We start from the raw sequence: 26,431 nt of genomic DNA on the forward strand, positions 1-26,431 counted from the left end.
TCATTTGCACTTAGCAGTGGATTCACCAGAATTTTTTATTAATGACAAGCCAAGACTATTGTGCCATCCAATTAATTAGCTCCATGTTTAAGACTCAACAACAAACACTGTTTGATGTTTGTGACATTTGCTGCCATGCAGATTTCCTCCTTTCATTAATGTGATAGGTTCACACGGGCGGTTGCTCTGTCATTTAGCATTAGACTAGCTTAGCTGTGATTTATAACTGGTCCTGTTAAACCTTTGTGTCTAGTTTAATGTGATTCATCTCTTAAAGGCCCTGAAATATTTTCTTAATCAGCTTCTTACATGAACACATTTTTTTCCAGCTTTATTTATTTCACATAAGTGATTTTTGATGTTTTGTTTTTGTTTATCCTCACTGGTTTGAAGTGTGTGGGGATCATTTGGTAAAAGGGGATGTCTCGTAATTTCTGTGCCCCAATCAAATGTGTCAATCAGATGTGATCAAATTATACCCTCACAGTCCGGATGAAGCAGATTAGCTTTTGAGTGTTAAACTCTTGATAAATAATCACCATACATGTTTTTTCCCCCTTTGATTGCTGCTTATGTTGTCATGAATATTTAATGCTATTGAGAAGTACTCGAAAAATTTAAATTTAAACCAAGTTCTCAGAGCCTACACAATAGGCTGAAAATACACGCCCAGGTTCAGTAGACACAATGCTACTTCAGCTTCACTGTAAATTGGTAATTAAAGAATTAAAATCCTGTCTGGCTTAGAAGAAACCTTGCCTTTGAATGCTCTCTAATTTTTAATATTACGTAATTTTTCGAGTGCATCACATGGAATTCACCTTTGGTGTAGGTGTTCGACACAGCTTGTAGGATTTTTGCATCAAGCAACACCAGTGTATTCTATAACTTGTGTGCCTGTGGTATCGTTGGTGGTAAACAGCACAACTTGATGACCTCTATTCCACTTTAATGCTCGCAGTAACATTTTTGAGAAGTGAATAAAGGTCATATTTCTCAGTTGAGTAAACTCGGTTAACTGCTTCTAAATCAGGGATTAACTACGCACAAAAACCCTTTATAAAAGGTAAAGTCATCTGCCCTTTGTCTCCCCCTCATTGATGCCAAATGAAGAAAGAAGAGGAGAAATAACGAGCACACATCTTATGCTACATGCCCAACAACAACAATGGGTTGTGAGGGAGAAAGAGAGGAAGGCAGTACTCAGTGAAATGCTTCACTCCCACTCCCCTCCCTTCGTGTGATCCTATATGTGGGTTAGTGGAATTGAAAGGCTGCAGGTTGTGGAGACAGCAGTTGGCTGCCTTTGTGTTAGTGGAATTGACAGGCAGCAGAGCGGTGAAGCTGCTTCGGGGGATGTGGTTTAGCCGAGTTGATAGACACCAGTTTTTGTTTTTTTTCCTGGGGACTCGAGGCGCTATAAGCAGTTTGAATAGGATGCACAAATGGATTTGGCCCAGCGGGTCAGGAGTTGCATGCAATTGGCTGAGGTCAGTTCGGGGGTGGGAAAAAAAACTTTGCAGTTTATGTTTGTGTGGGAGATTGTTTGTTAACTCAAGATAATTGTGGACATTAAACACAGACACTGTACCCAGGACCTTTAAATGAACCCTAAGGTCGCCCCTTTGTTCAATTGATGGTGATCACAGAGCACATTCATGCTGCAGGCGGTGTGATAGAAATCACACACGAACGAGGAAGTGGTAGCTGCCAAGCCAGGGAATGAATCAACTATTTACATTAGCTGTTCAGTTGTTACAACAACACACAGGAAATGTCAACAGGTGTAAATGTTCAAGTCTGCACAGTTTCACTCTCTCCAGTTATGTGTATCTTTCACTGTATCCCTTTTAACTGATGATCTAGAGTTGCTAGTGCGGTTGTGAGTAATATATTTACGATGAATGTGTTTTGTTTGAAACATCATAATCACCCCTTAAGCACATTTGAATTACATCATAGTGTAGAGAATGTAATAATGATATGATTCATAATAAGGTGGATTATGGATCATTATGATTAGGTCATAAAGTATTAGTATCTAAATTAAAGACATTAATTATTTCACAAGTGAGGTGTGTCATAGTGTAGTATTTATATCATTTTTTTTGAATGAGTGCTAAAACTGTCATATGGTATTGCGTTATCAGACAGATTTACTTTTTTTCATCAAAGGATTTACTCTTGCTTACTTAACAGGTTTAAAATACCCCTTTTGGATTACATTACATCATCAGTCAAACATGTATGACACTGATGGTATTGCCTCAAATACTAATTTAAAATATGTTGCAGCTGCTTCAAATAAATAACATTAACATTTGCTGTTATAGGAATCCAATTGGAAATGAGTTTACAAATTATCTTTAGATAAAAAATAAATGGCTCAAAAAGAGATGAAAGGAGAGAAAGCCAGTTGGTTTTAGGGTAACTTAATAATTATACTACTAAATAAGTAAATGTGAACATTTACCTCTGGTGTTAGATTTTCACTTTATAAATCTTGAATACAAAATACTGTGCAGTCTATACTGTTATGATGTTCCTGTACCATATGCATACACTGTTAGAAGGTAATTAATCAATTAAACCTTAGTCTATAAAATGTCATAAAATGGTGTAAAACTGCCATCACAATTTCCCAGAGCCCAAGGCGACATCTATGATTGCTTGTTTTATCCAACCCACAGTCCAATAGGGCCGTAACTAACGAGTGTTTTCATTATGGATTAATCTGCTGTTTGTTTTCGTGAATGAAATGTAAGACAATTAGTAAAACTTGTCCATCACAAGTTCCCAGAGCCCAAGGTGGCCATTTCAAAAGCACTTTACTATCATATATGACAAAGACAAGCAGGAAATTCTCACAATTGAGAAACTAAAATTAGAGTATCTTTGCTGGATAATTTTCTTTAGAATCAATTAGTGGACTTAAAACCTAAAGGAAATCACTATACATTATTCTGAACCAGGAAGAAACAGGAAATCCTCACATTTTAGAGGCTGGAACCAGCATATGGCATTTACTAGTCAGACTGAAATTTCCTTCTGCTAATGAAACTGATTTGTTAAATGGGCCTTTATATATGCTTTGCTGTCGCGATCCACTTTTGTCTCAAGTCTTATCTTGTATGGAAGTGAATAAAAATGCGAAGAGGAGATGAATGTTGAGAAAAGAAATCAAGTCAAAATAGACCAACATTTTGAGGAAAGCTCAGATTGCTCTTGTCTTAGCATCCTTGTTTTCCATTTGTGTTGCCCTCAGAATAGCACCGAAGGGGCTAATATTGGAAAAGTAATATTTTTGACTCTACTGACATCTGAGATACTTTTATCAGCGACCCAGCATCAAAGAGGAAATATTATACCAGTCCTTTTAAAGTGAAGGCAGAATTAATTTCAAGATGAGCTGCAGCTGACTGCTATCTTTGGGTTCAGTGTGAATACAGATGTAGGAGTGTCATTGTTCACCTGCATAAGATGAAAAGGGAAATTATTATTGATTTGAACAACCTGCAGTTTAGGAGCCGAATGTACGTAGTTAGTAGTAAAATGCGTCAAGAAATGTGTCAGCTCTTGGTTCAGAAATAAAGGATGGCTAGAATATTAGTTAAACATGAGGCATCATCTTGTTGTTTGCAATTGTATATTCCATTCCAATTCAATCGATTTGGGTGCCATGTGAAAGTTATTGTTCCATGAAAAAGGGTAACTTAACTTAATTCATACATCAAAGTCTATTTACAGGTCTTAGGGAGAGCTGCATATGTCAAAAAAGCTGATATATGCAGTAGCTCCAGAGGGTTGCTGAGTGAAGTCTGATAAATTGCCTGAAGTGAGAAAGAAGTTAGTTTTCCAGACAGCTGTAGCCCACTCCTCATCTCAGCTTGAGGCTAGTGGCTTGAGGCTAAAATTGGTTGCTACTGGCATAACACAACCGAATGTCTGACAAAACTGCCAGTAATCAAGTTGCATTTTGAGTAATGTAGACACCAGGTATTGCAGAGGAAGAAGAATGCTTGAAAGAAAAAATAAAGATATCTCTGGTTGTGCTGCACGATGTTCAACTTTTCTGGAATCCAGCAATGCTAAATTGTTGTGCACTTTTAGTAGGCAAAGGGAGTTTTATCAGTTCAATAGTGTCATTATGTTAAGATATTGTGAGAAGGGTAATTTTTTTCTAAGTAAAGGGTAGAGTTCAACGAAAATATTAATAATGCTGGGAGGTTCATCCTTTTTAAATAAAGTGAACCATAATGTTCAGATCCCCCTCCTTCAAGTAATTTTTTTTACAGTCCCTTATTTTCTTCTCCTTCTCTAGATGCTCTGTTATGGCATATTTCAGTGTAGTCTACCCTGAAGCTCAGCGCCTCTCCACTGTACCTGTTCACCATCTCCAACCCCTTCTTTTCTCAATCTGTTTCCTGGCCCTCGCTATGTGACCGGGCCCATCCAGCCACCAGGGCTGAGTTATTAATGCCTGGGGAGGCAGAGAGATGATTTCATTGCGTATTCAGGTGTGGGGATGGATGGCTTTCAGAGGCAGCCAGAGGAGTGCTGGGGAGGAGAGCCTCTGTAGAGAATAAATATACCTGTCTCCTGCTGATACATCGGGCCACACTCACTGCAATGCAAATCAGCCGCTCTCCTCCCCCTAACTGCCTCTGGTATTATTCACCCATTCACACCTGGATCCTCACCAGCCAGACAATCAGTCACCCCAAACTCTAAACTTTCGGTGTGGAGTGGAAGAGCTCTCAGGGATGGGCTGTGTTCCCAGGATGGTTTGGGTTGCATTTGTTGATGATGATATGACAAGCATCCGTGCCTCATCATCACGCTGCATTTGGAGACTTCACAAGTTCTGGTGTTCATTACCCATTAATAACTACTATTTTTGTTATAAAAAAGAGACTAGGTTTTAAGTGTTTTTGTCTGTGTTGGCTGCAGTTTCATTTGGTTTTGATCGCTCTCAGAAAATAAGACAGGAGCTTTTTATTTCCAGGGCCACATGAGTACACAGCTGTGTGTGTTTATCTCTCTTGCTTCCGCTCTTTGTCTGATTTATTTATTTTCCACTGAGACTGGACATTGAATTTGAAGGATGCAAGAAACTATTATTGCAGTTTAATTGTACTTAGTCTAAGTTTAAATCTGTAATCGTTGAGGCAGGGGCATAGAAGAGAGGCATCCCAGAAAGTGCTATACTAATCTTCTCCTCCGCAGACATGTCTCCACAGCAGTGACAGACTGGGATCCTAGTCCTGCTCCTTCCAGAAGTAACCCATCTGCCCACTGGCTATCAGTTCACCAATTAACACATTATAGGTCGTGGGTCTGATGTTTACTTGGCCTTCGTGGTAACCTGTAGAATTTGTGGACATTTTGTGCATCAGGTATTATGCATGTACTGACTGAGCTACAGTATATGAGCCACGGTAAATAAGGTCTCTGTAGACAGCCAGAAAGATCCTTTAGAGATGGACTCCTTTATGTGCAGAAACATCAGTTAATTCATTGATTGCCCCATTTAGAAAAATTAAAAATCTGCACTTTACTGATCATGCTGCTTTATTTGAAGGTAACATGAAGGTCTGACAATGCAAAGTTACCTCAGTAATTTGAAGAAGTGGACATCTCTTTCGCTAATCCATTTATACCATTGAAGGTTTTATGTAATATCTTTGGTTGCACTATGTCAGCGTGGGCAATTTTGCAAATCACTGAGCATTTATTTACTGGCTTTATGGGTTTTTTATATAGTTTTTGCTTAATGTGATGAAACGTATGTATTTGTAAGGTGTTTAACTTGCTGGATTAACCAAAAACAGACGTTCTCATCAGTTATTTTATCCACAAACATTTTCTGAATTGATTTTTTTCAGAAAATCGTATATCAATAGTGTGATATACAATTGAAGGTATTGCCATAGATGATTTTATCCATGTTGGCTAACCCATGTTGCATGTCACCTATATTTTTTTTCCAAGGGTTTCACCCGCAGCCCAGACTTGGACTGGTTTTGTAACATATGCCAAGGATTAAATATATTGTTTTATCCCCCAGTGAGCTGTTCAAGGGGCCTAGAATTTCTTATCATGTACATTCACAATCATATCACTTGAGCGAATTTAACCAATATTCTCACATACAGCCTTTTACGGCATCTGTGAGTGGCTGATGGTACTCAAATAAGCAATACTATTTTACAGTCTGTACAAATACTGGCCTGTGGTGTTAGACTCACTGTACTGAATCTTTTAGAAGCCAGTGAAAAGATTAACTGCCGAGTTTCAGATCAAATTATGGCTTTTTTTTCTGTATTTAACGACAGACTATTCTTTTTCTTTGAAATATTCTAAAAGAAAAAGTGTACATTTTGCAATTGCACTCTGACAGTCCACAATTGGTTTAAGGTGGTCTTGACTGTGGCTCTAATTTAAAATATCAACTTCACTGTTGTTGATACCATAGCATAGGGCTCAGCCACTTCTTTGATTTCATCCCATGCCTATTTTGCTGTGTTTGATTTATTCAAGTGGAAAGTTGTCAGAGTAGTAGCACCTTAAATAAGCTTAGGCCAGCGTCCTTATGCTTAAAACATATGCAAATAAAGGGGATAAGCAGAGACTTATTCACTGTGCATAGCTGACACTCTAATTAGATAGCAAGGCAGGGGATTATACAAGTAAACAGAGGAAGAGATAGCAAATCTTAATACATATGACACTAACAACTGATATAAGCAGAGAAAGACTCACACACAGCCTTGATTAACTGCACATATAAAACTAGGGAATATTTTTATGCGTCCCAGTGAATGTAGCTGCAAATTGGAGTAAACAAGTTGCCACATTCCTTTATCTCCTTACGAAATCAAAGAGGAGATACTGCATCCATCCTCTGACAGAGAGTGGCTCATCACTTCCACAGTGTAAATCTTTATTATTTACACTGTTATTTTGGTTTGCTATAAAGTCACAGAGGTTATGTAATTGATATATTGAGTGATCTACGGTGGTGCTCTCAAGATAAAATTAACTTAGTGACAAAGCCAACAAGTGACAAAACTCTCCCCCCCCTCATCCTCTACAGACCTTTCTCATCTCACTCCTTCTCCATTTAGTTCATTCTCACACAGTAACAGTACTAGTGCTGTACAGCAGGTTGATGTGGCACTGCTGACCGGTGTCAGTGTGTTTTCAACTGGTATTGATTGGAAACAAGTGCTTCCGGTGTGTTTGTAGTTAAATTTGATCAACATGTCCTTCCATTTTGCTCCCAAGAAGAGATGCACCCTGTTCTTTTTGTAGGCCTACTTTGTTTATTTAAAATACTCACAAGCCTGGCTAGCAGATCAGAGACATCGAATGTGATGAAAACAGAAAGCCTTAATCTCACAAATGTTTGGCCCTATGGTTTGTATTAATTCGTTCCCCAAAAAATGTTTCTCTAAGTTGAAAGTAGTGGCATTAATTAACTACTGTAAATTGACAATAAAAATGAGGTTTGATATCAAATTATCAAACTGCACGAAGCTTGAAACTGAGGTTGATTTATATGAGCTAACAACAGTATTCCACAATATCTTGGCAGTGTCTGACTTTGCATTGGCCATTGCACTAAATTATGCTGTAATTATTCAGGTAAAAAATGGCCACTGACACCCCACACACCCATTGGTCTTCCAGGAGGAGGTGAGGAAGGGAGTGTGTTTGTCATGATAGATGAGCTGAATCTCTCCCGGTGGGTTGTGAGGAGATGACATTCCCGTGCAGCGCTGGCTTCGCATCCCAGCTTCCTTCTTCTGGATGATGAGACTTTTGCAGGGAGGAGTCTGCAGGCTTCATTTAACAAAGCAGCAGGGAATAATATAGTGCCAGCGTTTGGATGTGTCAGGTCCCATATCTCTGGCTGTTCTATTAGAAATAGACCCCAGTGTGGGACAATTAACCCCTGGCCTCAGCAGCAGATCTGTGCAGTAACAGCCCAGCATGGGGCAATAAATCAAACCTAGAGGGAGAAGCCCACACTCCCTCCCCTGCTGGTTGGCTGCTACTATCACCCAATGGGTCGAGCTTACATGATGGTAGATATGCTCCGGTGTTATCGTATAATCACTGGAGGTGCAAGAGTGATGTAAGAGGTTGGCCGTAGGCAAGGGCACTGTGAGTGTGTTTGTGCTGCGGTGAGTACACCATCTGGAGAAAGTTCAACACCCTGGACCAACTGTAATCTTTTAAAACAAAACAGAAACAACCTGGCTCATCTTCTTTGGTATCTCATGCTGCTTTCGGGCAAGCTGCAAAAATAGGCCAGCATGGCAAGGTAAAAGGTTTTATTTACCTTGATAACATGCTGGAGTTTTGCTGGTTGTCACAAAGCACAGCAAGAGCCAATCATCTGCAGCTCTTTATCATACGAGCTCAATGTGGCTGTTTCTCCTCCTGCCATCTCATCCTGTAAAATTTTACAGATTCACTGATCAAATAGTGATATACATGTCCATGTCCACATTTTTACTGAATAGTTGCACCGCTAAAGTTATGCTAATTCAGCAAAAGACATTGCATTTTCTGTAGCTGTTTCACAATAAAAGCCTGGTTCAATGGTGGAAAACTAATATGCAGCAGTAGGAAATGTTCAATTTGCATCAGCAGTAAGTTAACACAGCTGTAGGAAAGTGGTAGATAAACAATAAAGTAAGGCTGGTAACTGAAAGCACCAGCAGAAATGTGGGAGGGTTACAAAACTCTAATCCACAGACATTCAGTTACATGCTTCAAAAGTAATAAGAGCTTGGTTTGGGGGAGGAAACTATCACTGTTTGGTCTCTGTCCGCCCCAGTACCAGGCAAGAGTAAAGTGGGGTGGGTCAGTTATCCACTGCACTTTAAACGCATGCATTGGCAATGGCTTGACACAGGAAAGTGCAATTAAAGCAAGCTACGTGCTTGAAGAAAAAACAAAAGGTCAAAAAGGAGAGCTGGGTTGAACGTTGATACTTTTTATCATCCAAATGTGTTGCTGACATGGAGTATAGAGAACTGTCCATATACCAAAATTTGGCATTGAATGCTTTGTCTTTTACTACTTTAATAATTATATATTATCTCATCTAACTGGGAAAATTTTAATCTATATTTTATTTATTTATATATATATAACTTCAAACACAGATGCATTGAAAATTGTCATGTTCAGGCTGAGTGCCGAGGCAGGAAAACAGAGTTTAGGACCCTGATGCAGACACTAGAGTCTCAGATGGAGATTGTAGGATTTATTTAAGGAAAACCAAAAACACTCAGACTTACAAGAAGTTGAGGGGACAGTCTAAACACAGACTAGGAATCCAATAACAAAACATAAATCCAGACTGATTGAATAATTATAAGAATTATAAGGCTGAACACAAGTGAGCACAATATTTACAATCACGCACACAAGCAGGGAGGCAACAAACAGGTGAAACACAGTAGGGACTCATCAAACTATACAGGAAACAAAGCCAGACTTGGAGAAGCAAGATGGTGTCTTTGTTTGGCTTGGCCGCTGCTGCATCGCATCTGTGTCAACTTTCTATGTTTGTACTCGTGTGTTTTGTTGTCATATCAGCTCTATCGTCTAACGATTGTGTCTCTTACCGTCAGTTCCGTCACAATCAGCTGTTGAGGATGCTGGCCTGCCGTCATCGTTCTGGGTTTCCTTGCTCAATGCTCGTTCCATTTCTAACAAAACTTTGATTCTTAACGAGCTTTTCACCAGTTACAATATGGATTTTATTTTTTTACTGACTTTTTATCGTCTATCATCAAACTGGAAAAGGTCCAATTAATTATTGGAAATTTTAACCTACATATTGATGATCACATGCAACAAAGCTGCTGATCTCCTATCTTTCACAGACTCTTTTAATTTTACTCAGCATGTTGCTGGACCCACACACATTAAGGGTCACACCCTGGACCTTGTTTTCTCACTTGGTCTTGATATAATAAATGCACGTGTGGAAGATGTTCATGTGAGTGATCATAGCTGTGTGTTCTTTGACATTAACTTTTCTCTGGATCTTCAGCCCCTGAGAATTAGGGCCCAAAGGCGGATTATTAATCATGATGCTGTTGAGAGGTTCTCTGCCTTGTTTGACCCATGTTCACTGATGGGATGCAGTGATGCAGATGTTTTTATCTTGTCTTTTAATAGTCAGTGTTTAGCAATTTTAGATAAAGTGGCACCAGTGAAATCAAGCACTGTCTCCCATAAAAAACCTTGTCCTTGTATAGATAAAACAATCCAGAGTTTTAGGAGAAATTGTAGAAAAGTTGAATGTCTATGGAAATCTTCTAAACTTGAGGTTCACAGGCTTCATCTTAGAGAACTAACGGTTACCTTAAACAAGATGCTGAGAAACGCGAGAACTCGCTTCTTTCGCTTCTTATATCCTCGAATAAGCACAATCCCAAAATCCCCAAAATTTAGTTTGACACCATTAATGCAATAGTTTCTCCTTCTGCCCCTTAAGCAATTGTGTCCTCTAAATCGTACTGTAAGGAATTCCTTCACTTCTGTGTACATAAGATCAGAGATGTCAGGGCAAACATCTGACCATCACTATCTCAGAACTCTGCATGTGTCCTGTCTCTCGCTCACTCTTTTTCCTCTTTTAAGCCTGTGACATTACATGACATCACCCCTCTGCTACACACATTGAAACCCTCATCTTGTCCTATGGATGTTCTCCCTACTGTGTTATTTGTACAAGCTTTTGGTTCTATTGGCCACTGTATTGTAGAGATGCTTAATACTTCACTTTTAATTCCTAGTTTTATTAAACATCCAGTTGTTAAGCCTGCACTTAAAGCCCAGTTTGGATCCATTACAACCTAAGAGCTACAAGCCAATATCCCAACTTCCATTCTTGTCAAAAATTCTAGAAAAAGTTGTGGCAGAGCAACTCACCCTTTTCCTAGAGAATCACAAGCTGTTTGACAACTTCCAGTCTAGTTTCCATAAAAAGCATTCCACAGAAACTGCATTTCTATTGACATTATGATGTCAGCTGACTCTAAGGAATACAAAGCTTTCATCTGCTTTTGATACTATTGATCACAATATTATGCTAAATAGACTTCATGGTCTGGTTGGGATGTCTGGATCAGTTTTAAAATGGTTTTCATCCTACCATTCTGGTAGAAGTTTTAGTGTTTATATGAATCGGATCATGTCTGAAACTGCAGGGTTGTCATATGTGGGGAACCACAGGGTTCTGTCTTGGGACCTGTTCTGTTACTTTTGTATATATTTCCTCTTGGACAGATAATTTGTCAATTTAGCGACATATCTTACCATCTGTATGCAGATGATATTCAACTGTACTGCTTGTTTAAGGAAAGTGAGTTCCATAAATTGTCTTCTTTAATCAACTGCTTGACAAGTGTCAAACAGTAGTTCTGTGACAATTTCTTGCTTCTGGACTTCTGAAAACAGAAATACTAATTATCGCCCCTGAAAGTAGCATCACCCAGATAAAGCAGCATATTGGTGACTTAGGCTCGTCTGTCCAGCCGTGCCTCAGGAGCTTAGGTGTCGTTTTTGATTCAGCGATGTCCTTGGAGTACCACTATACAATTAGTCAGAAATTGTTTCTTCCAACTGAGGAATATTTCCAAAATAAGAACACTGGTGTCAAATGGTGAGTTGGAGATGATCATTCATGCTTTTATTTCCACTTGTTTAGATTACTGTAACAGTCTTGTTTGAGCAAGAAGGAGCTTTACCGTCTCCAGGCTGTTCACAACTCAAGGTTGCAAGGTTTTTAACACACATTAACAAAAGAGCACACATCACACTTGTTTTAGCAGCACTTCCTGTATAGAATTCAATTAAATCCTGGTCCTTACTTTTAGAGCCCTGCATGGTCAAGTTCCTCCCTACATCTCTGAGTTGATACAGCTTCATACTCCCACCTGTAGTCTGAGGTCATCAGGTCAGAGGCTGTTAGTGGTTCCCCACACTAATTTTAAAATCAGAGGGGATCGATCATTCCAAGCAGTGGCACCTAGGCTGTGAAATGCATTGCATCCCTTTCTACGTTGTGTGAATTCTGTTGATTCTTTTAAAAAGCAACTGAAGACTCTATTCTGCTATTCAAGCAGGTTTTTAGTTAGATGTGGGGTTTTATGATTTGTTCTATGTTTTCCATTTGTATTTAAATTTTCTTACTGTATTTTAGTTTGTTGTATTGTATTGCATTTTATTGTGAAACACTTTATTTTTATTATTTTTATCTGTGAAAGGTGCTATACATATAAACTTTACTTACTTACTTACTTACTTAAAGACACATGAGACCGAACATTTCAAAATAAACCAGGAAGTAAAGCTTATGAAAACACAGGACGAATCTAACAGAATAAAACAGAGAATGCGGAACCAATGAACCGCTGACATAACATAAGGACAAAGAACAAGTACAAAGGCAGAAAGTGAATAACTACTAACACACACGGGAAAGGGCATAAACAAGAACATCAAAACCAAAACCATATAACACAAAACTATATTCATATTTTGGGAATATTTTAAAAGGGCTTTTGCAGAAAGACATGTTTATATTTTGCAAACTAAATTGTGGTATTGGTGCCAAAACCCAGATATAGTTTTGGCATCAGAAAATTTCAAATGGTACCCAGCTCTGTCGTCATCTTACATTGTATTTGGCCTGTAACATTCCAAAGCAGTCCAACAATTGCCATAACCTGTTAATGACTGGAAGCTGTGGCTACCTTATACATTGGTAGTAAAAAAGAGAATTATGAATCATCCCCACAGTGATGCCAGCTGCGTTTTTGTCTGCAGCCTTTCATATTGAGACCATTTGTTTAATGGCAGATTAGAGAAAATAATGGCCATGTATGAAGCTGTAGACCACAGGGGTCACCTTCAGGACCTGCTCATGGTTATATTCCTATCATTAGCATGTCACATCTCGTGCTGTCCTGCTCCAATTAGCACTGACACAGGCTCTGGTCTTTTGACTGGGCTGTTCAAACTGCCCACTGTTTCAGTGTAATTCTCACACTGATGGACTAATGTGAAATATGGCAACAGATGCAGAGAGCAACGACTGAAGCACATTATTCAGGACCCAAGGGCCAATAAAGCCATAGCTATTAAATATAATTTGAAAAAATTAGCTTTTTGGCGCGTGCAATAGCAGGTTATGATAATCACTACATTCCCCAGGGTGCCCGCTTTCCCCAAATGTTATTACTATTTGTATGCCTTTGTGAATGGGTTTTCGGGATATGAAGTCTTGTTTGTGAATGCTTTATGGGAGGAGTAATTCTCCTCAGGTGCAGGGGCAATTACTGCTTTTGCTGGGGGTTGTGTTCTTTTGTGCAAGTCTAAAGTAATTATAGCTTACTGTTCGATTTGCTGTTGGTTTGACAGAATTTGTACATGTAAACACATTTCATTTAGTACAACTCAAACAGAAACGCCGGTGAAGGCTATGGGGTTGTGACCTCGTATTTAGGCTGATTTTGACCATTCCAATCAAGTTGATGGTCACAGGTACTGTTAATACCTGGCAATTTCTGACACTGTTAAAAGCCACAGACCTTTGATTGTTCCTGTGTGCTGATAATGTTGACTTTGCAATTCTATTTTTGTACTGGAGATCCAGTTTGGTGCAGACAATCTGTTGTAAATCTATTGCAGTATTTTCCTATTGACACCTGGGGGGTAAAAATGTCATCTGAAACTCAAGTGTTGACAACATTTGCTGATGTACTTCCACTTGCCTTCTATGATAGTCAGTGAATATCAGTGGGTTTGGGACTGATGGTCAGAAAACAAGCAATTGAAACAATTGCCTTTCAACAATGATTACAAAAGAACTGACAGACAATAAGGAAAATAATTAGTTTGTTGCAGTTGTTAGTTTTTTTTTTTAACTGCTGTACAACCATAAATGTTGTTTATTTCAATGTTTGTGCTTTTTTTCAGCGGCAGGCTGCACGTTTGAAGAGGATTCAGACCCCAGTCTGTGTGACTTCACCCAGGGGGAGGAAGATGACTTTGATTGGCTGCTGTTTCGGACCTACAGTTCACCTTATGCCAGCTCTGACCTCTTGCGGGGTGAGTGGTCCTCTTTTCTACAATTCTATGATTGACTATTTTTGCAGGCTGCAGCCATTTTTTGTCTTTAGATGTCTGTAAGCATGCAGATGTTTGATTAGACAGAGATGACCAGGAGCTTGGCCTGCTATAAATCTGAAACTGAAATACAGCAAGGAAGAGTTCATGGGGCACAAGACCAGAAGCTATTTTTTAATACATGCCAGCGCTTGGCGTGGGCTTCTGTTTCTTTTTCAGTTGTCTGAGAAATAAATGGACTTTTGTTTGTATCAGTGTAGCCAACATAAGAAAAAAGTGCAACTGTATGCAAATCAGGCCCAATAGATGTCCAGCGTCCATTATGCATCAGCTTTAATGAAGCACTCACCCCAGTCTTGTCTGTTTCCTGCTATCCCCATGGATAATTTTATGTTAACCAGCCTCACAGGACTAATAGAAACCAGCATTTTTGTGCTATCATCCTCTCTACTGGTGGTTGCCAGAGGGAGATGGCATGCATAGTTTATAAGGCGCTCCTCCATTTCTGCATTAACAAATACCTACAGGGATCTGACAAAGAAGAGTGCTGTTTCAGCTTCTCAGCAGAAATATCAGTGGAAGCAGTGGGCTATCTTCTGAAGTATTTCTACATTGGAAACTTGCAATATGATCAAGGAACTGACCTCCCTTGGGTATAGCCACTCAATCAGTCTATGATATGGTAATGAGAATTCAACCAATCCCTGGCTAAAACATTATTTTCTGTTTGTTTTAAACAGACCCAAGAGTGGACACAGACTCGATAGAGATGTTTAAGTAAAAATTGTTGAATGACAAAATCATGGCTGGAGGGTAGGTGATGGCAGATGGCAGGCAGAAGGGTAGTGAGAATGGCTGGAGAGCTACGGTCTGGTGGAAGTGTGAGTGGAGAAGGTCTGAGTTGAAGTGGCAGAGTTCTCAAAGGGCACGAAGAGACAAACTTGAGCAATGACACATGGAAAGTCAGGTGGACTAGATGCAGGTAGTTTCAGTCTCATAACAGGGATTAATTACATTGTCAATTTCAAAAGGGCCAACATACTGGGGTGCCAAATTGCAGGTTTCCACTGGAAGTGGAAGGTTGCGAGAGGACAGCCAAACCTTCTCACCAGGAAGATAAGAGGTTGGTAGTGTATGATGGTGGTCAGCAAGGCACCGGTTACAGGCTGCTGAGCAGACCAGTGCTGAATGGGCCTCCCTCCAAACCAGACTGCACCAGTGAATCACCAGGAGGCAGATAATCCAATATGATAGGTGTCATACCTGTTGCAGCACTGGTGAGGGAGTTATGAGCGTATTCCACCTAAGTCAGCTGTTTAATCAGGACGAGGGGTGATGGGCTGAGACACAATGTAGCTCCTTCTCCAAATCCTGGTTGCCCCTCTTTGGCTGCCAAGTTAGTTTGTGGAGGATATCCAGCGGAGAGACTGGCAGTCACACCCAATGGCTTACAGAAAGCTTTCCACACCTGAGGGGAAAACTGTGGGCCCCGAGAAGACACAATGTACCGAGGAATACCATGGAGCTGAAACACATGATGGACCAGCATCTCTGCAGTCTCAGAGGCACAGGGCAGTTTAGAGAGGGGGACAAGGTGCACAGCCTTACCGTCTGATGGAAGCAGGCCAGTAAGTCCACTTCTATGTGAGGGTGTGGTAAAAACCAGGATGGCAAAACAAAAGGCACAAAGAAAAGCAGTCACAACACTAGAATTTCACTAGAAAGCGTTTTGCCTGAGAGCTACTATACCACCAGGAGGGCGGAAACAATGTGATGATGAATGACAGGAGGAAGCAGGAAGCAGATGAGACGATTGCCATCAGGTGTGGAGAAGAGCCAGGTTCCCAGAACGTAGTCCACGGCCCCATCACAAACACACAGAGACACACAAGGAAGGAAGGAACAGAGAAAAAACACAGGAGAACACAACTGGAGTTACAAGCCGTGACACGCTTCAATGTTCATTGTACAAGAGGGGAGAGAAAGAACTTGCAAGTTCAATGTCGGCAGCAATTGTACAAGACTGACATCATTTGATAGCAGAAGAGACAGTTAATGTGACAGATATAAAGATAGATAAGCTAAGAGGAACAGATGTAAAGATGACAAGATAGGATACAATCAGATACTGTAGATCATTTAAAAGAAATAATAGTAGGCCACAGGGAATACGCCATTCTTTTGGAGAATATTGACTCGAGTGGGCTTTGAAAATGGTCAGAAACTTCCTACAGGTATAAATTGTGTTATTTTTAAAAGCTGCGTAGTTGTGATTTGGATTTATAGGACTGAAATTCCTTACCATCCGCAGGCATCAATTGAAATAGAATTCTGAACTTGATAAATCCCAAATTTAATTCTAAACTCTTAAACCGCACCTCATTCACCTCCTCATCATCAGCATTTGAGAAGCTGCCTGCGGCCAGCAGCCAATTCACGGTAGGCAATGGGATAATTAATACTTTTCCCTTTGGGTTTAATTAAAACTTACTGCCATGGCATTTACAGCGATCTGGGGCCTTCAGTGGAACAGACTAGCACAGGTGGAATGAGGCAGGTACTGTAATCTGATGATTAGACGGCATGAGAGGTTCTGAGCATCAACTCTTGATCGATCCGTTCTGAGAACCAGGAGGCAAATTCAGTTTAATTTATCTGCTCATCCTTTAGCCTCGCACTAGAAGCAGTGTATTGCTCATGTTCTTCATTTATGTCATGGTGTATATTGTATACACACCATGACATTTTCACTGTATTATTTTTACTGTATCCCCCCCCCCCCTTCTCTTTGACTTATTCCCCCTGTGTAAACTTCTAACCATGTATCACATTGGGCAGCCAAGGTGGGGGGATAACAACAGTTTATTAGATAAAGCTATTTACATTGGACCAGTATTAACTGTGTGGGGCTGAGAAACTGGTGTCGAGGGAAGATTAGTAAACACAGCTGAGATAGCAGCAGCTTGTGGCTCCCAGGAGAAATTAGAGACTACCGTTCCCATGAAAGAGAAAATAGTCTTGGAGAAAAAAAAGAAAATAGTAATGTGGGGAGATCTTAATAAGAATGGCCCATTTTTATCCAATTCCCCTTTATTTAGAATTAGATCGGAGATGTCTAGTTGGTGTTGTTAATCTTAAGTTCTCCTGCTGTTTTAATGAACATACTTAAGTCTTGCAGGATGGTGACCTTGTTAAGAAGAATGTGTATGCATGTAAAGTGTACCTCGGATTCGGAAAGGCAGATTCATCACCTTTATAAGTTATGGGTCTGCTGCAGTGTCCATTTTAGTGTATCAGGGTGGCCTTAAGGGTAAAATCCATTACAGAGTTGAACAAGCTTATTGCAATGTATCTTACTTTCTTTGTTACATGTTATACTTTTCTAATTCTTATGAACAACATGTCAAACATATGGAACATAATGTCAAGATATTTCAAGCGTAACTACAACGAAGATTGAAAGCAGATCTTCTTCGGGTTTTGGACATCAACAGTAAACATCAGGTTCTTGCATTACAGAGTTGAACAAGCTTATTGCAATGTATCTTACTTTCTTTGTTACATGTTATACTTTTCTAATTCTTATGAACAACATGTCAAACATATGGAACATAATGTCAAGATATTTCAAGCGTAACTACAACGAAGATTGAAAGCAGATCTTCTTCGGGTTTTGGACATCAACAGTAAACATCAGGTTCTTGTCAGCCCACCAGACGCAAATAGGCATCTTTAAAGACTCAACATTTAGAGGCAGATATGACAACAGCAGACTGCAGCCACAGCTTGCATATACTGTACGTGGATCTGAGGACAGACTTACAGCATTTGTTTGTATTTTTGGCTAGAATAAACTGACTACTTTGTAGCTAGCATTCTCTGCCAACATGCATACAGCAGTGAGAATTCCCTATATTGTCCCAAGTGAGTTTAATACTCCCCCCCCTTTTTTACCAAAGAGTTCCAGGTAATAAGGAGCCACAGGCATTTTCACTGTATCTGAAGAACTGTGAAGAGTAGGCGAATTAGTCTGATAACATATTAAGAAAGACAGCATTGTTGTAGTTTTTGACCATTTTCACACACACAGTGAAACAACAGCATTGAGCTGCTTTTTGTCTTTATTTTCTGTTGTGCCATGTTTGAACTGATGCAAAGGAGACATGCAGGGGTGTAAAAAGGATACTAAAAACTCCAGAGCACCTGTCTACAAATTAGTGATAATCTGCTGAGGAACTGGCCATTTGAAAATGTTATCCAGGGCCTTTTTTTTTTTTTCAACATTGGTTCCTCCTGTTAAAATTGTAAGTTCGGTTCCTGAGTACTTAAAACCCAGGAAAGGTTCCTGCGGTAGAAAGGGGCTTTTAGAAGCATAACAAAACACCACCTGAAATGTAGCTAGTTGATTAAAGTGGCTACACTGATTGAATAGTTCAGTTCATTAACTCCTTTAATATCACAACCTAATAATCTATGTGAGGGTGGATTTTCTTTTAAAAGAAGACTCACGATGCAGCAGAAGCAGAGATCTTTTTTATTCCACTATTCTCTTGATTGTCAAGACCAGGTGCCTACTACCCACAATGCAACTAGACTAGTTATGTTCAGGTGTGTTACACCAGTAGTGGCTCGTGTAGCCTTGATGGCCTCGAGCAGAGATGAGGAGTAGGCTACAGAGGTCTGATAAGCTCACCTGTTTCTAACTCCACACCTCTACATTTCATTTTCTAACTTGTAGTCTTCAGCCCCAACTAACGGTGCCTCAAGTCACTTGAGGCAATTTATCAGACTTCATACAAACCTCACTCCGTTGTCCACCAGCAGCCACACAAACAGTGTCTCTTGGATGTGCAGAGATTCTCTGACTGTACTGAAAGAGTGTTGATATATGCTATTTTTTCTCTCCATGTGTTGCATGCTAATCTTGCAAACCCGCTTCTCTGTCCTGCTTCTCTCTTTCTTTTTTTTGGAAATATCTTCTGTGCTGTCCAGTGGCACACACACGCACGATGGAGGTAACGTTCAGAAATAGGCTCTGCTGTGGGGGAGAATCCAGCTCCATCTGTGTATTTGTAGATTGCATTGCTACAAGCCACAAAGTCAGTTGATTGGTTGTTTTATTAGTTATTACCACAATAAATCCTTAAATAAATGCCTACAGACATTCTGGATGGATGTTGGATGGGACCTCAGTACTAAGGAAGGTTAAGACGTACATGAAGCATAGCTTTGAGCATTGTCTTGGGGTCAGAGCCTGGTCAATCGGCACATACTGTAGCAGCAGGCTCAATGTAATGACCTTAACAGAGCTAATTCATACACTAAAACACAGACAGTCCTCCATCTGTATCTCCAGCATCCTCTACCAGTCGGCTTTCGAGGACAATATCATATCTTCTGGCCTTTACTATCTGTCACCTCTCACCCTTGCCTGGCCCCAGGTGCACACTGCGACCAGCTGCACATGTGTCATTGACAGCGACCCAAGATTCATCTGTGTCTGTGAAAGGATGAGGCGGAACGAGGAGACAAATACGTCTGCTGTAGGAGACGTGTTGTTATTGGAGCTGGCCAGCCATTTTCACTGGCTTAATACCCTTTTACATTGACCTCCTTTTTTCCTTCTAGCAGCACGTTCACCATATATCATATATAGTATATATTTTGAGACAGATAGTATACTTTATATACTAATTTGCTGCTTGACTTGTAGGGGGAAATGGTTGCTATAGATATCCTGCAGATAGTTAATTTTAGTTTAGAAGAAGGCAAGTGCTATTTAATAATAGTACTATTTGTATTGCACCACACAACATAAAGGCATTGAATTACTAAGATGATTGCAGTACAGTGTAGTACAGATATCTGATATTATGATAGTTGGAACTTCTGCAAATGATTTGAGGAAAATATCTAATTGCCATTGTTCGGACCAATATTGCAATTGGGATTTAAATTCTGTTTATTATCTATAAATCAATCAATTAATCAACCAATCAAAACAGTTATTACAGACTCAGGGTACAAATCTTACCCACAACAATACAATAAATACATGCCCACATATACATATTCGTACATGCATATAAAAAACACCATAATGAATCATGGTTTACACAATAAATTCAAGGGCATTTTTATACTAGTCAGACTGTCAACCAGGAAAAAAGACAGATGTTTAGGCAACTCAGTAAATTAACATAACGGCCACAGCTGAGTAAATGCACCCTACTGGGCATAGTTGTCATTTTACCTGGGAAGTCTCACTTGCTACAGCAATTTAAGACACAATTAATTATGAAGGCCACAATTAAAATTATACAGCTCTAGAGATTTTAAAGTTGCACTCTTTCAAATTGCAATTTTGATATAAAAACTTAATTTCTATATCACATCATGTCATACGACAATAGCTGCTGGACCTGCTTTTCAGAAAGCCCGAGCTCTCCTCATCTGTTTCTAAAAAGAACCATTTATCTCTAAAGTAATGAAGAATGTGTCTGTTGTTCATGTTTTGAACAACAAAAAAAAAAGAGTGAAGACCTCAAAGGGCGAGCAGATATATGGAGCTTGAAGTCACGGTTGGGTAAATCTTAATAAAAAGTCATGTAATGGTTTAAGCAGGAAAGCTTGGCTCCAAGGCTAAAACTGTGCAATGATGAATGAAATTAGAGATGAGATAAAGTGGTCTGCTGTTTATTTTCAGGCATGGTATGGAGAGGAAGATCCTTTTAACATCTTCATGCAACAGAGCTATATTTATCATCTAACTTAGGTTCCCTTGAAGACAATTGTGTCTGGTTATGTGCTGTTGAAGAATCTGCAGGGTTTTGTTCTAGCTAAACGTTCCACCATCTGATTTCACTAATTAACACACCTTCAGTCAGAGAGGGAGGAACTAATTACTGAAATCAGTAGCTGTAGCATTGTAGGATGAAATCCTCCAGGGTCTTCAGTGGCTCAGGACTGGACACCAGTGGCTCGCAGGGATAATTGCTTACGACTCATTACTTTAAGGCAAAGGAGATCATATATATTGATCACCAATGTATTATATGAGTGTCTGAAAGCTTGGTCTCCTTTTAAAGCATCTCAGAAGTGCACAGAATCTTTTAAAATATAACAAATGAATTTCATTGATATTCAGGGAAGCAAGCATCAGCTCTCTTTATGCCATCTCAACAAGGTAAAGAGGAATCATTAATGTAAATGATAGAGGCGCAATTGAGAATGGCTTCCAGAGCAGACATTGCCGGTCACTAAAGCCTGCAGTCTAACTGGAGCATACTCTGCAACTAGTTCTTTTGTTGTCTGTGTTTTGCACACCCACACACAGACACCCAGGTGATAGGTAAGTATGGTAATGCAGCCCCCTTTTGGCTGTAGTTTCTGTCTAATTAGTGTCGCTTTAGAGGGACAGCTAGAGGGCTTTTATATGTAAGGTTGCCGGTTTAACAACATAATTGAGGCTCAGGAAGCACACTCGGGATCGTAGCCAAATAGACTTACTAGGTGAATCACGTTAACTCAGGTAAGATGAAGTGGCCGGTCACTTGAAGCATAATGGTTCAGCTCATGAAAAAGGCCATGTAGGTGACAACTGCAATAAAGCAGGAGCATATTTTCTGCATAAATGGGAATTTTGGATTTTGCTCACATGTAATTGGCCCTATTTGACAGACTCTAGTAGCTTGAGATTATTGTTTACCTTGCTCTACTTAAGCACAATTTGTAGGGGATGAATAGCAAAGCAGAACATACACACACACACACACACACACACACACACATATATATCCATATATCTCTATCTATCTATCTATCTATCTATATATATATATGCAAAACCTCCTGCGTCTATGCGAAGGACGTGGTTGCCCGTCAAGAGGCTAGTACACAACTGTCCCCCCTCAAAAGTCATTCCCCACTGTTTGTCGTCATGCCTGTTTACCACTTGACGATACAAGCGCCATGGCATCAAACATACTGAGCCTGAAGCACCATGTGGGGCCGGGACATGTTCACACATGTGTTTTCTACTATAGGTGTTGTTACCAAAGGAGGGATGGGCAGTGCTTTCATTGCTGGTAGTTGTTTATCAGCAATCGTCATTGACTGAGTAAGAGCACGCTTGAGGAGGGGGGTTGCGCAGCTTGTGCACAAACACTGATTGCCACTGTGTTAGAGACTTCTCCTGGCTCTGATTGGTTGTTTTTGACTCGGGGGTGGTGGATTCTTGAAAATGGCATTACAAGCAGTTGGATGAGCCAAAGGAACCTGATTTTTTCACAGATTATGTTTCTCGTGTACTACTGTCAGGATGTAGTGACAGTTTCAGCAAATATGTATATCTATAAAAGTTACCTACTGAACTTTTAATAGTAAATATTTATTTTAGCTTTTAATGTGTGTACAGCTAAAATTGATCTGCAAAGTTAGTGTAAGCTCAGAGCACAGAGCTTGGGACACGGGGATGCTTGCAAAACTGTCCAGACTTTTATATCACTTAATCCAACTTAGGCTCTCTTTCTTGGTAAGCAAAAGACTAACAGACTTAAAGCATCTTTGTGAATCAAATGTGAATTAGCTTTAAAGACATTTCTACCCTTGCCCGCTGGCTTTGAACATGTTTTTCAAATATTTGAAGTTTGCTCTCTTCTTCTCATATCCTCCTCTTTTCTGCTAATCACACATTCGCTCTTTGGTGATCTTGAGATTGGAATAAGCTTTGTATGTGTGCATGGTGTGGATAGTTTCAGTATGTGTATTTCCTCTATTTCTCTGTGCCTACACTTTGCTCCAGCTTTCTCTGTGTTCACAGATCACAGGCTTGTGGGCCATGGCAAGTTGTGTGAAACCAGAACAGATAGTTTCAGAAGTATTTCTTAAAACTCTGTTTGTGTACACGTGTAAGCCTGCATATTGCTCTGTCAATACACATCACAAATGTGAAGATAATGTGTCGAAAAGAGTTCTGCATTCATATCCACAACTCATTCATGACCCATTCTGGGCTACAGTGGCTTTAAAGGGAAAACAGTCTCTTATCTTATGTGAGTACTTGAACACAGGCAGATGAGATGTCAGAACAAGATGTAGATTTGTTTATGATAACGTTTCATTATTTTGAAAAATGTTCCGATTTTTGACAGCTCTCGTGGCTAATCTTTGCTCAGAGGCAAACAGTTAAGGATGGCAGCCCCAGTCTTCACTTATTTTCATACTATCAACCATTTGTTTTGCAATTAATCATGAACTTAACAACTTAGAATAAAAATGTACATTGATTGATTACTACTTTATCTGGAAAACTGTTTTCCCCTAAACATCAGCAAATCCCCGATTCATCTCATTTCCTTTATATGCTTGATGCACTTCTTGCCAAGGAAATAAACTACGCTGTTAGTATAGGCTACAGTTTGTGTTTGAAGTAGGGCTGAACGATTAATAGTTTTCAAATCTAAATTACGATTTGAAAGAACACGATTAGCTAATCGTGAAGACGGCGATTAAAATATAGGTTAATTATCCAGGGCATCTGACCCATTTTAAACGATCATGCAGTTAGAAATTCATTCCGTTGTCATCCTTGTGTGACAGATCTGCTCGCCAATCATAAGCGCCATGCGCCTCCTGTTACGTCCTACTGACCAATCAGAGCGGGCACAGGGCGTGTACATTTTACAACAACAAACGAAACTAGAGGAAAACGTGGGATAATGGCGCCAACCGAACCGACACAGGCAACGGCTGTGCCGCGGTGTTGTCCGGCGTCAGCTCACACTGAAGTGTTTCAGCAGCGGAGCGTTTAGTCTACACGTTGTTAATATGTTGTTAATTTGTCATTTTGTTTGCTTCAACTACTAACGGATCACAGCTCTGTGCAGGCTAACGTTACATGTCCACAAGGATCATTTCAGAATAAGAGCGTTTTGCCTGTCTGATTTTGCTGACTTGTTCAGATTTTGCTTATTTGTTCAGTTGTCCTTGAATTTTGTGCTTCTACCACGGTTAAGTAGCTACGTAGTTAAATTGTTTCTTTTTTGTCTGTTTTAACTGTGTTTATTGAGGATTTACGATCGGGAGTCTGAAATGGGTGTTTTATTTTGAAAACTGACCGGATTCTCTCTGCCGTTCTGTGTCTGCCTGGTTCATCTGCTCTGTGCTGCTTGATCACAAATCAAATCGTAATTAGATTTTTTCCCGAAATCGTTCAACCCTAGTTTGAACAATATAACAAACACTGGACTTACAAAGTAGTTTGTGGGTTTACTTTGTGGTCACTTGTGGGTTCAATGTGACTCAGTGGCAACAAGGTCGATATCACTGCTCGCTTTTGTCAGAGGAAATTATTAATGCAAGATCAAACAGTGTCATCAAGTATTAATCAGAATTTACCGTTACTAATGTTACTGACAATGTATTGTTGTTGAGTCATTGTAATGTATTGCATTATGTCATCAGGCTGTAAGTTTTTGACTTATCTGTAGTTTTATCACTCTGTACAGCACTTTTGAAATAGATTTTTTAATGAGATTGTGCCCCATAAATAAATGTAAACTTGAACTTGTGACGCAGTTAGACATAAAACAGATACCTTTTGCATGCAGCTCTGCAATTCGAAATTAGCCATAGGGTGCTTATCAATAAATAAAGGTTTAATAAAAACAAATGACCACATTTCCCATCTAAGCTTTACACATCACAGAATAGACACTCGCCAGGGCTTTGTTTACACACCTAGGAATGTTCATATTGGATGGTTCTGCAGTGCACAATTTACATCCAGTGTCAACAGGGAGGGAAATTAGCACCATCCACCAGCCAAATGCTTGTGAAATATAAACGTGGCTGGTAGATTTCAGACACAAAAAAGGGATTTACTTTTGAGTGGCTGGTGAATTTAAACATTTATCTGGTAAATGTTCACATTTTCCCACCCTGAATGTCAACAATTAGTGCCAATGCAGGATGTAGTGTGCTGTTAATGTGGCCTGAGGAGAATGTACTGAAGTGATGGTGGACGGATATGTAACATGTTCGACTTTAATGTCAGGGACTGGGATTTTAAATACTTAGCCATGTTTCAGGAAGCCAAGTTGCTAAATTAAGAGATATAAATCATAAATCATGCCATCAAACACAATGGAGATAACCTTGTGGTGCAGAAAGGCAACACAAAAAGGCATATAAGGGCATGCAAAGGACAGCAAGTATATCAGTATATCAGCTGCAAGAATTACATGCAGAAACTTTATCAGCAGAGACAGCAGACTTCCACAAAAATTATACTTATTCTACCTAATTTTAATGTCATCTATGCCAAAGTGCAATAGTTCTTTAATGAAAAAAGTGACTTGAGTCATCCAAGTTTATTAAAATGTCAATACAGAAACACGCCCTTATAACACTAAACTCATTTTGCTATGGGATCATAATATTGCACTTATTATTGCCAACTTGCTGACTGGCTCTTTGAATTATTCTCCAACATAATATGCTTTATTTTCAGTGTTAGGTTGACTGCCTTCCTAAGGGGAAATAAAGTGTTGGCGTGTTCTCCTGTGGGCGTGTGAAGTAACCAACATCTGCTTAGAGATACGGTGCCCTGTGTCCCTTGGGCACCCTAATTCATACTTCAGAGGTCCCACTGGAGGTACTGGTTATGCCTTAAAGGATTCACAAAACAGCTTCCGCTGTGCAGCAGCTTGTACAATGTATCTATATAACCATGCACCCTCACAATTCTTTCTGTAACCAATTCATACCCATAATGCATCTAACAATAATGTCTGGCTTATAAAAATATTTATATGGCTTTGTTTTAACTATATGTTCCATATTTATATCAGCTGTCACTGTGGCTGAGTAAGTGAAGAATGTATCACTTAGGAGTGAAACTGCAATATGTGCCTTACGTATCCATACCGGTGAAAAGGGCTAGATAATGGCTAGATAAACATCCCTTGCAAATGGCGCGATCAGAATTTGTATGCAGCCATTGATCCTCTGCTGTGAGACTTAATGATTTCGCTGTATTTTCTCTGCAAACGTAGTGGGTGGCAATCCAGTTGCCAGGAGGGGTTCTGAGTGTAGGTTATTGCACCTCCATTTGTTGGAATAACTTTGATTTGAGATGTTGGATCCTCTTGAGATGGCATCTGGTTGGAGACTCATGAAGTGCCAAGACGGTCCTTCAGGGAATAAAGGAGTGGGGACAAAGCATTTTATTTCTCTTCTTCATGTTCCCTTTTAATCTCTCATCCATTCC

General features: G+C 39.7%; 1 protein-coding gene across 4 annotated transcripts in view; it reads left to right on the forward strand.

Annotated features, from left to right (window-relative positions):
- Window positions 1-26,431, forward strand: part of ptprub (protein tyrosine phosphatase receptor type Ub) — a 167,690-nt gene that overhangs the window by 42,717 nt on the left and 98,542 nt on the right. For all 4 annotated transcript variants that reach the window (XM_038711783.1, XM_038711784.1, XM_038711785.1 and 1 more), the window contains exon 2: window positions 14,011-14,142. In XM_038711783.1, the coding sequence (XP_038567711.1) occupies window positions 14,011-14,142 (132 nt within the window). The remainder of the gene's footprint in view (window positions 1-14,010; window positions 14,143-26,431) is intronic.

Source organism: Micropterus salmoides, unplaced genomic scaffold (genome assembly GCF_014851395.1).
Source record: "Micropterus salmoides isolate LMB-PRFRI ecotype aquatic unplaced genomic scaffold, ASM1485139v1 Ms_hic_scaffold_11, whole genome shotgun sequence".
Classification (NCBI taxonomy): domain Eukaryota; kingdom Metazoa; phylum Chordata; class Actinopteri; order Centrarchiformes; family Centrarchidae; genus Micropterus; species Micropterus salmoides.